Source organism: Penaeus monodon, chromosome 16, assembly GCF_015228065.2.
Source record: "Penaeus monodon isolate SGIC_2016 chromosome 16, NSTDA_Pmon_1, whole genome shotgun sequence".
Classification (NCBI taxonomy): domain Eukaryota; kingdom Metazoa; phylum Arthropoda; class Malacostraca; order Decapoda; family Penaeidae; genus Penaeus; species Penaeus monodon.
In genome coordinates this window covers 24,999,984-25,012,326 of record NC_051401.1, presented here as the reverse complement: position 1 = coordinate 25,012,326, position 12,343 = coordinate 24,999,984, and the positions used below count along the sequence as shown (strand labels likewise).

At 32.8% G+C, this 12,343-nt stretch overlaps 1 protein-coding gene across 1 annotated transcript; it reads left to right on the top strand.

The window, feature by feature from the left end:
- Positions 1 to 4,092: 4,092 nt before the first annotated feature.
- On the top strand, positions 4,093 to 11,068 carry LOC119582644 (PCI domain-containing protein 2-like). The gene is made up of 9 exons (XM_037931045.1): positions 4,093 to 4,248; positions 6,012 to 6,053; positions 6,342 to 6,463; positions 7,094 to 7,240; positions 8,509 to 8,628; positions 8,921 to 9,138; positions 9,381 to 9,481; positions 10,214 to 10,413; positions 10,642 to 11,068. Exons 1-9 carry the CDS (start codon positions 4,213 to 4,215, stop codon positions 10,850 to 10,852), a joined length of 1,197 nt encoding a protein of 398 aa, XP_037786973.1. The 5' UTR covers positions 4,093 to 4,212; the 3' UTR covers positions 10,853 to 11,068.
- The last annotated feature ends 1,275 nt before the right edge of the window (positions 11,069 to 12,343 follow it).

The window sequence follows — 12,343 nt, the reverse complement described above, 5'->3', positions numbered from 1 at the left end:
ACACATACACACACACACACAATATATATATATATAATATATATATATTATATACTAATATATATATATATATCTATATATATCTATATATATATATATATATATAACTTAACCTATATATAATTATGTATAAGTATATATATATAAATACAGATATATATGGTATATATGTATATGATATATATATATATATTATATATATATTATAACATATATATATATGTTGTGTACTATGTGTGTCTATATATCTATATATATATTATCGCCTATATATATATATATCTCTATATCTTACATGTATCTGTCTTATTATATACTATATCTATCTATCTATATATTCATAATATATGTCTATGTCTATATCTATATATATATCTATGTATCTATATCTATCTATCTAATATATATATGCTCTATATATATGTATCTATATTATATATATGCTATATCTACATAATAATCTCTATATATATATGTATATGTATATGTACATGTCTATGTATCTGTCTATATCTATCTATCTTCTCTATCTATATCTATCTGTCTGTATATGTCTCTGTATAAATGTATGTATAATATGATATATATATATATATATATATAATATACATACATACATACATACATACATACATACATACATACATCAACATACACACCCACACACACCACAACACACACACCCACACACACACCCACCAACACACACACCACACACACACACACACACACACACACACACAAACACACACACACATTATCTCTCTGTCTTTTATATTATGTAATATATTAAGATATATCATATATATATATATTTATTGTATATATATGTATCATAATATGTATATGTATATATATGTATATATGTATATATATACTATATATATAATATATATGTATATATTGTATATTGTATATATATATACATATATACCTATATATGTAATAATCTACATTAATGTATATTACATATATAGGTTATATATATGTATTATATTATCCAATTATGTACAATGACACACACCCACACACCCACACACACTACACACACACACACACACACACACACACACACACGACAACCACACATCGCGATACACACACACACAGAGTAAGAAAGGAGAGAGAGAGAGAGAGGAGATAGAAGAGAGAGAGAGAGAGAGAGAGAGAGAGAGGAGAGGAGAACAGAGAGAGGGGGAAGAGTTATAGGGAAGAGGGAGAGGGAGAGAGAGAGAGAGGAGAAAGAGTAGAAAGAGAGGAGAGAGAGAGAGAGAGGAAGATAAAGCGAGAGAAGAGAGAAAGAGAGAGAGAGAGAAGAGAGAGAGAGAGAGAGAGAGAGAGAGAGAGAGAGAGAGAGAGAGAGAGACAGAGAATGGCTAACCAACTACTCAACCACCAATTAGGAGGCTCTACATAACCTGACCTGTTCTCCCCAATCCTTAAATTCTATTAATTCTGATACTGTTATTATCATCATTTACAAATACAATGTTACTGAAAGACTAATAGCAATAAAAAATATTAAACTCAAGGAAGAGAGAAAATATGCGAGATAGGTAGAACTAGAAATTGACTCCTTGGTAACAAAGCTCTTGTAGAGCCATCTATGTGTAAACAAAAAATAAACTAAAATCATTGTGAAAATGGCATTAACATACATGCCATCCTTGGCAGCAATGGGTTAAATGCATAACACTGTCTAATGCTAAATAAAAGGGAACTAAATCTATTAATTTCCCTTATGAGTATTGATTATTTATTTCAATAAGTAATGGTGGATATGTAATTAGTGGTATATATAATTTTTTCGAAAGTGAAAGTTCTATCTGGTAAATTAAAACTGTATAAACAATACACATTGATTATGATGCACAAATTCTGTTAATTTATGTGTTTTTATTACATAATGCAGCACTCTGAGAAACAAGTAATTCCAGATTTCATTTTTTAAAGCTTTTCAATGATTGATGATGATGATGATTATTTCTTAAACAAAAATTGTCTAGATCTACAGATTCCACTTTTAGATCTAGGTGTGACCAACAAAACATTTCCACATATTATTAGTAAATTCACCAAATTACAATTAATACTATTGGAAATCTTATCAAAGTAATTACTACCTTTTCTCAACTAAGGCTTATATGATTCCAACATTCTTTAAGATTAGTAAGTAAATTATGGTATGAGATTAAAAAGAAAATATTTTGACCTCAGCCTAAATTAATGAACAGAAATTGTGTAATTATACAATCCAGAATAAATCCACATCAAATCCACACTTCATGGTTCAGGAAAAGCCTACAAAACTCTACCATATGTATTATGACTAGATAATGCTTGGACTGGGTTTTTATTTCCTAATAAAATGCCAAGGAAGTTGTAAGCTTTGTAAGCCAGGGCATTCTTGGGACATAGGTCTGAAGACAACCAATTCTGGGTTTTCTTCTACTTAGCACAGGTTATTCAAGTCAATTTTCATTAGTAAACATCAATAATCATAAGGTTAACAAGTACACTGAATTGAGAGACAGACTAATTCCTTCATGAATTGGTCACAATGTTCTTTTCCTTTCACTTGAGTTTCACGAAAATATGCCTCGAGCATTTGAATCCACCAAAGGTATTGTTAATGCTAGACGCCACTCGTGAAATATTGCCTCTCAAAATCATAAACCTCTTTTAAGCCTCACCGGTGATTTATTGCTAAATAGGATACCTTGCCAATATATGTATAGAGCATACTTGAAAAACTTCACTGGAGTGCATAAACTGTGGAGGCTACAACAGTCTGACAGCACCACCTGAATATGTTGTTTAAAATACCAAATAACTACTTTATCTTCCACAGGCAACTGACATGAAAAGAATTAGTTAAGCTACTGAATCCCTGTATTGTTCCCTATTTTATAGTATTGTGGAGTAATAAACATTATCTTTTAAAATAGTTACAGTTACTTTGATTACTTTCTAAATAATTCTTTAAAGTGTTCTGCATAACTATCGTATAAATTTCTTGAACTCGTGTGTCCACTGCACTGAAGATCACATCACTGTCCTGACCTTGCCGGTTGTCATGAGCTATGAAAGGCCGGTTTTGAGATCTTGAATGTATTTGACGTAACAACTCTTCAAAAGGGATAGCATATGAAACTGGAACTTACCGAACTTAAAATAATTTAACAACTGTTAATTGTTAATACACAAAATTGCTAACGTATATATCCAACACCTCAAGAATATGCAAAACAGACGTGAATTATGCTTCTAAAACTAGTAGACAAGAATCGAACTAATTATCCATCACCTATAGTGTTACCATAAACCGACAGATACGAATATAAATCAATAAAATCACAAGAAACAATACAAAACTTACTTTTTCTGCCCCGGAGGAGAGCCTCGAGAAAATAACAAACACGAAACCGACGTTGTTTCTGCAGACGAATTTTGCGTCCTATGCGAACGCCCTTTTATTTCTTCCCTTTTGCTTATTTTTCTGGGATTTATTTAATTTGCTGCGATGTCTTTGGTTATTATACTTTTACTCTTATTTTTTGTGTATTTCTTAAAGCTTAAGAGGTATTTAGAAGAGTTTTTTCAATGGATTTAATGTTATGCGAACGGAGTTATATTTCTTTATTATTATGCTAGTAAGTTAAAGACTTATCTCCTCTATATAAAATAATAATAATAATAATGGAGGCATAAGAAGTTTTTAATTAGTTTTTTTTTCTTGATAGTCAACACTTAAGATGTATCGCGAGAAAATACCTTGATTTATCACATGCGAACAGAATTGGATTTTCCTTAAACTATGCGTAATTTTTGAGAATCTTTATCATTTTTCAATTATTATAGTCACTATCAGTATTTATTTTAATGATTTTGATTATTTTGGGCTTGATATGCATGTCAAATATCGCGCAGCATTTTAGAGAACTAACTTTTAAATACATTACCATAAAGTCCTGTATTTCCCCCATCTTGCCATAATGATTTCACACTAATTAACCATCTAAACCTGAATGATGAAACATATTACTCCGTCCCATTCAAAGTCATCCCGAAATATTTATTAAAGTCAGTTCGGCGAAAGAGTTTACGATTAGTTGTTTACAAATGTTCTCGGATCGACTCGTGTTTTCAAATCACTCATATTCAAGTTTCCTTATTTATTCCTCTTAGCTTCCTTATTTATTCTTCGTGGTCATGGCTGGAATGTCATTGAATGACTACTTTCAGAGGGTAAGATGGTATTTATTGTACCGGTATGTTAGATATATTTAAGTGAAGAAAGTCTGTTATATATTGTTTCCTTTCTTCATTCTCTTCGTTTTTTTTTTTTTTTTTGCTACGGTTGATCTTTTTGTATTTGTTAATATTTCTGCGGTATTTGTTACTGGGAGAGAGACGACCTCCAGAGACGAATTCCAAAACCCAGGCTATCATGCGAACCCAAAATTCCAAACCTAATCTTTCCTACCTTCTTTTTATTCCTTAAACAGGGGGCGGGGGCTCCCCTCTGAACCCACCCACCCCTTTATTAGCACTTCATGCCAAATTAGAGAAAATGCGACACGAAGAACTCGCTCTGTGTGAGGGTGTTGTGGACAGCTATTTTTGTAATTTGTGCAGCGTTTGTTACAACTATTTTCTTTATATCTGATGTTATTCTTTGCCAGTGCAGATTATTTCATGAATTAGTGAATGTAAATTTTATCTTTCTTTATGACAGTGTGATTAGAATTTTCATATCTTAGTGTAATCCTTATGTAAATATTTAACAAAGTATTATGTACACACAACTTTCTTATTATCAACTTGTAAAGGAAATACCATGGTTGCAGAGTATTTTATTTTCTGCCATTATGTCTAGTACACACAAAGTGTACCTTGTACCTTATGGCTGTGTGATATTGAAGTAAATTCATAAATATATAATGACTTTGCTAAGATAGGAAAAATCTAAAGGCATTTCTAGAGAGAGAAAGAGTAAGAGTCCCTCTTACTCCAGCTAACAAACTTGGAGTTGTATGAATAAAAAATTACTGTTTCAGGTCTGTCATAAATATAAGATCAATGTATTTTTTAATAATAACAATAACAATAATAATAATAATAATAATAATAATAATTATTATTATTATTATTATTATTATGATTATGTTAATAGTTATCTCATGACATGTCCTTATGGAGAAAAATTACTAAGGGGCAAATAAATAAATATTTGGGAAAATAAATAAATATCTAAACAATCCTTTTATTAATGAGGGAAAATCCTAGAGTTGCCCCTCTCTCTCTCTCTCTCTCTCTCTCTCTCTCTCTCTCTCTCTCTCTCTCTCTCTCTCTCTCTCTCTCCTCTCTCTCCCCTCCCTCCCTCCCTCCCTCCCTCCCTCCCTCCCTCCCTCCCTCCCTCCCTCTCTCTCCCTCTCTCCCTCTCTCCCTCCCCCTCTCTCTCTCCCTCCCTCCTCTCTCCTCTCTCCTCTCCTCTCCTCCTCTCTCCTCTCCCTCTCTCTCCCCTTCTCTCTCTCTCCCTCTCTCTCTCTCCCTTCCCTCCCTCCCTCCCTCCCTCCCTCCCCCTCTCTCATTCTCCCTCCCTCTCTCTCTCTCTCTCTCTCTCTCTCCCTCCCTCCTCTATCTCCCCCTCCCTCCCTCCCTCCTCTATCTCTCCCTCTCTCCCTCCCTCCCTCCCTCCCTCCTCTCTCTCTCCCCCTTCCTCCTCTCTCTCCCCCTCCTTCTCTCCTCTCTCTCCCCCTCCCTCCCTCCTCTCTCCCCCTTCCTCCCTCCTCTCTCTCCCCCTTCCTCCCTCCTCTCTCTCCCCCTCCCTCCTCCCTCCCTCCCTCCCTCCCTCCCTCCCTCACATCTTGAAAGCATAAAATTACCTCTGATCTGCTTTCTAGATATAAAAGAATCTCTCATTTTCCCATATAGTGTGTTTGCATGTTTTTCTTTTTGGTAACATGACATAACAAACAAGTTTCATGTTAGAATTACTGTTTCCACAGGTACAAGGAGCCTTTTATAACCAAGATGGAGAAACTCTGGGGGTAAGTAATAAATACTTTTAAGGTGATAAAAGTATATTTTTTTGTTATTATTATTATTATGAAGGTGAATGTTTAGAAGACATCTCTACTACTGTCTTGTGCTGATTGGCACTGCAGCAAAGACCAACAAACCCCACTGAACTCTGTCAAACCAGTTCAGGCTTTTCATGCTTAAAGTCACTGCAGGTTGTGCTTTGAACATTATTATTATATTTATTAGATATAAATATTTTCTTCAGTGAAATTTCTACCTCCCCATGACATAATTGATGTATTTTCTCACCGCAGGAGCTGATATCATTCAGAGATCCTCATGTTATGAGCTCAAGATTGATGATAGAAAAGCCAGAGCGAGATGTAGAAAGGTGCATCGATCAGTCTCTTGCAGAAATTATTGCTGGGCACTTAAGGTAAATTAATTGAAGTTTTCTTTCAGTTGGTAACACAGAGTCAGTCCATTTCAGTTTCATCATCCAATGAGCAATGTAATCTGACTCAAAATTTAGTGTTTCTTTATTATTGTGTCTGTATTTAATTTTGATCTTTGTACACATATTATTGTGTCTGTACTTGTATTTCAATTCTTATTCTGTCTGTGAAGGGAGATATCAGTCAATCTATTTATAAATGTTGTAGTACGAATCTCTCAGTTTATGGAATTTTCCCATGTATAGGTTTTCTATGGAATGTACAAAAGTTACTTGAATGTTAACTCATTAACGTATATGTATCCTTGAGATTTTCCAGATGATTATAGGACTCAGAGGAAAGAAATAAGGAAAAGTTGCAGTTCAACATTAATGGCAACTAGCAATGATATTGGCTAGTAAAGACAGGAACATGTTGAATTAAGCTGTAGAAATGACAGGACAGTAACTATTAGCATTACTTGATACACATAGGAACACTTCAAGAATACCACAATTGTAATGGTATATATGATTAAATACCAGTATTACCAGCAGGAAATTTTGTTTTAGAATGTCTTTAAATGTTTGACATTGAATGCTATGGCATACAATATGAATAAATTATTTCAGAGCAGTGTGGGCAGCAAGTTCTGGAGACTGTGTAGAAGCTTGGAAGACACAGATGATCGTTGTACATTCTATAGCCCGGTTTCTGCAAGAGTTCAAAGAAGAGAAGTGGATGCTCCCAATGATGAACAATGCATGTTTAGACTTAAGGTAAGTGTTTACTCTATAAATACAAGTTTACCCCTTATTTTGTGGTACTTTATTCTGCAGGCTTTGTGCTCACAAAATATTTGTTACAATAGGTTTAAAATTAAAATGCTCATAGTATGAGATAATATGAGACTTTAAAAGGCTAAGCATATCCTTATTTTATCTTAACTCAATGTTGCTGGGCACTGTAGTATTGTTTTGTGAAATGTTTCTACACAGTGTCAGTTGATCTCATCTTATTGCATCTTTCCTTGTTTTTTTTATACTAATGCTATCAATAATGCTGTAATAAGTATTATAGATATAATTACTATAATATTATTGCATTATTAATTAATTATTAATTAACCCATAATTGACGGGTAGCATTCATAGTGGCCCGGGCCTCGCTGCTGGGGGCTTATATCGTCGCCCGAGCATGTGCGACCACTCATGCCAAATACCAGCATCCCATGCCGTTTCTTCGTAATACTACGAAGATATGTTGTATTTTCAATTTTCATTATTTTTTACAGTCTCTACTTGCCAAACTTCCTGATAAATCGAGACTGAAGGGTATTTTTGTTGTTATATAGACTCCATAGTTGATCATTATTCGGTCTATAGTCCGAATAAAATAAGCAGTGTGTGGCATCATGGAGTTGAAATTGTCGGTTTGTTGCATTTTTTTTGTTTGTTGCATGGTAAAAATGAGAAAGTGTTAGAACCGACTTAATCACACTTTCACTGGCAAAAAAATAATCTTTTGCCGTGATTGTAACAAAAAAAAACTCATGGCATGTCCATGCATACTCTATGGCATGTGCGTACGTGCCCCCGGCAGATGGTCCCGCCATGCCATGGCATGTACGTACATGCCACCCGTCGGCAATGGGTTAAGATATTGTTTCTGAAAATCAAGGTAAACAGATGAGATAAGTAGTTCTATTAATTGACTCACTGGTGACTTATTATTTGTAGAGCCATCTATGTGTATAGACAATTAATAAATTAAATTAACAGTGGCTCTGTCATGTAAGTACATGCCATTCCTGGCAGCACTGGCTTAAAGAAGTGGACATAAAACTGCCCACATTATTAAGATTAATGTAGTATTATCATTATTATTATAATTTATATTTTTGTTGCTCTTGTTGTTGTTACTATTACTATTATCACCATCGCCTTAATTATTTATTTATTATTTATTTATTTTTTTTTTTACATCATCAGCATGTAAATAAGATCAATTATAATGCAAACTGGATTGATGTTCCCATTAATTACAGGTTATTTGCACTGGCGGCAGATCAGGAGTTAACACGGACGGGAAAAAGCAAGCCTGGAGAAACTCTAGAGAAGGCTGCTGAAGCACTTATGAGCTGCTTCAGAGTGTGCGCTGCTGACACGTATGTTGTACAGTGATTCCTGTTTTACTGTAAATGATAGTAATAGCATTAACTTATCTTTTTGTTAACTATTTACCTCTTCTTATATCTTAAGGGTGAAAAATTTTACCTTACTGGAAAGTTCAATACATGATATTTATTATTTTAACTTTTGAACTGCTTGTGGACACAGTGATCCTCCTTCTGTTGTGAAAGATGATAATATAGGTAAATATTTATATTAAACAATTTACTTTCTAAATATTTAACTCTTATTTTTCTTTTCTTTTCCTTTTCTTTTCATTTTACACAGGCGAACAGGGGAAGATTGTACAAAGCGATGGGGATTACTGTACCTGGTCAATCAGTTCTTCAAGATATACTTCAAGATCAACAAACTCAACCTGTGCAAGCCAATGATCCGTGCAATTGAAGCGCTGGCTTTCAAGGACCGCTTTTCACTCTCCCAGCTCATCACCTACAAATATTACACAGGCAGAAAAGACATGTTTGATTCTGATTTTAAGTCAGGTATGCATTTGATGTTTACCTTTATCATGATTTGTAATAATAAAAAGTTACAGTGTATTACATTGTGTTTGCCTAGGTATATGATATAGAACTGATATTTGAATTGAAATATTGATTCCTGCAAGCATAACTGTAAAACCCATAACACTAGCTTATCTATAGTTTTAAATACATGTGATTGGGAAATATACGCACAGGACAGTTTTTCCCCCTTTAAAGATACACATGTATGTCTCTTTCAGCTGATGCTACACTTTCATTTGCCTTTCAAAGATGCCATAAAGGGAGCAGAAAGAATAAGAGACGCATCCTAATTTACCTCATTCCTGTTAAAATGTTGCTGGTAAGTGAACCATTTTGTATCAGACAGTGTGGAGTAAAGAGGTATTTAAATTTATTTGAATTATTTATTTATTTATTTTCTCATGACTTTTCACCTTTTCCAAGCAAAAGGGAAATAATGAAATATTTGTTAAAAGAAAAAAAATATTGAAGGAATTATAATCCACAACTACACTATCCACAGCATATTTACTCACAAATATTTTTCTTCACTTTCATAACTGAAAGGATATTGAACCAAAATTGATTATATGATTTCTGCCCTAAAATAGTGGAAATGAGATTCTGTTAGAAATTAGAATACCTAAAGATTTGGTGAACTGATGGTACACAAGCTTGCAAAAGGAATTTTTAAAATAAAGTGCTGTACAAGTGGAGATGGTTGACATCTTTGTGTAAAGCAGATCATCATTTTTTATTGTTCCAGATGTAGGATACATTATATCTAAGATAGCATAGTAAAGGAAAGGTAATAGAATTAATGAAATGTATTAAAAATTCTGTTTAAAATCTTTGCCTATAGAACAAATAAAAGTTACCAATCATGAATTTCTAAGATTTGACAATAAACAGTGTTCCTAATGAAAACTAATTCTTATTATTGCTGTCATTATTTTATTGTTATTATTATTAGTACTTTTGCTAATGTTGTTTTATTACTATTATTATTTTCTATATATATATTTTTCTATTAGAGGCCATTCCTAATCTTTAGATATCATTTTTATTTTAGGGTTACTTGCCAAAACTGTCACTACTTGAACGATACAATCTGCCAGAGTTCCGTGAAGTTGTAGCATCCGTTCGGCAGGGAAATGTACGCCTTTTGTCAGAGACTTTGACAAAGCACAAGAGTTTCTTCATTGGTGCAGGAATCTACCTTATTCTTGAGAAATTGAAAACACTTGCTTTCAGAAACCTATTTAAGAAGGTGTAAGTATATTTATTAATATAATATGGTATAGCTTTTCAGTTATACATTTCCTTGTTCTTAAAAACTGTGTAGAGCATCACATTGTTATCTTTTATTAATTAATTTCCTTTTTATCTCATAAATTTTTATCATTATCATGATAATTATCAATCAAAATCATACCCACTGATGTAATTTTCATTAATCCTGTTGTCCTTCAGCTGTGTCATTTACCTTCTTCCTCACAGGTACCTCATGCTTGGGACCCACCAGATTGAGATTACATACTTCCTGCAGAGTCTCAAGTGGATGTGTGTTGAAGATGTGGACTTAGATGAGACAGAGTGCATCCTAGCCAACATGATTTATGATGGTCGGATGAAGGGGTACATTTCCCATGCTCATAGGAAGCTTGTTGTTAGCAAAAAGGATGCATTCCCTCCTTTGATATCAATCTAGGTGAAAGAGCTGGGTATGAGCTGCTGTAATTTCAGAGTTTACCTGTGTCTCTTTGGTGTTTTTAGTGTTCAAATGAAAATTATGTGAGAAGGTATAAAAATGTTCAATAATAAATAAAGTGCCATTGCATATGTTCATTATTTTTTTATTCTGCTTTTTGTAGAATTATTTTGATGGAGGGGGAAAGTAAGGATATAGAATGGCCCAAGATGAGTTTGCAAATGGAAAAAATTAAATTTTTACCAGTAATTCATAGTTTTATAACCTTGAATACAAAACCTTATGGTTGTGAATATCATCAGGTCATAAACAATAGTCATGTTTGTCAAGCATAACTGTAATTACAATAAGTTTAATGATATTAATATGAAAAGAATATTAATATTAACTGTGCATTTACAATATTTTTTACAAAATAAGTTGGCAGGTAATAGTGGTGCTTATGTCACCATTGACTGTATCACTGCAATGAAAAAAGACATGAAACTACCTCAAGGAATCTGCTGCTCACTTTTCTGACCAATGATAATTTTAGAATTTGATTAAAATGAAGAAAAAAATTAAGCACCATGTTGAAATTGGGTGACAATATTTTGCTAATTGTTATTATATGAAATGAACACATTAGTTTGAAAACCTATTAAAATCAGCTGATGGTTATTTATCAGCTTCAAAATTACAGCAAAAGTAGCTTTGCTATCACCTAAATTGTATTTCACTGTTCCATGATTTGAGAGCTGTGGGAGAACAAATTTTGAAGCTAGAAAAGTTTGAATAAATTTGAAAGTAGATAATAGAAAACAAGCTCTTGTTTTCTATTTCTTAGAAAAGTATGTTTTATTACTAGTAAAATTGTGCAATATTTCCTGAAAGAGTTTAAACAAATCTTCATTTTTTCTGACATTCTACAATATTTTCAAAGGAAAATAATAGATTCAGTGTACTCCTCTACTGTGAGAGTGTTAAAGGGGATTTTCACATTAGATTTCACAGGAATTTCCCAGAAAATATTTAGATATTCAGTATTTTAAAAGAATAAGGCTAGAAGTAACAAAGATAGACCCATTTTAATCAATTCACTCTCAAGTTTTTGACAACACTAAAGAATTTTGGTGAATGCTACAGAAAAGATATCATTGATTAAAGATTCATTTTTTTTCATGCTTCCTATTTTGTGAGGGTGTTTTCAACTTATGATCTAAGAGAAAAAATAATGCTAATTTCAAATATATTATTTAATGTTAGCTAACAGGTATCACTGTGAGACAGTGAATATTGTAGTACAGTGAACAAATAAATTTGGTATACATTTAGTGAAATGACAACTTCCAAGACTCAAATATAGGTTATTTATAATTTTCTCTTAAAAATGTGGTAGAAATAGGTTTTGAAAATAGATTTTCAAGTTTGATTTGTCTATTTGCCTTTATTTTTATTATAATTACCATAGTTCTAATTGGTATTATTTATTACTAAAGATAATTTTTTTCA

Excerpts from the sequence above, each read along its gene's own strand:
- LOC119582644 (XM_037931045.1), top strand. The coding sequence starts at position 4,213 with ATGGCTGGAATGTCATTGAATGACTACTTTCAGAGG. Across the intron at positions 4,249-6,011 it reads TGAATGACTACTTTCAGAGG|GTACAAGGAGCCTTTTATAA; the intron begins GTAAGATGGTAT and ends CTGTTTCCACAG. Across the intron at positions 6,464-7,093 it reads ATTATTGCTGGGCACTTAAG|AGCAGTGTGGGCAGCAAGTT; the intron begins GTAAATTAATTG and ends AAATTATTTCAG.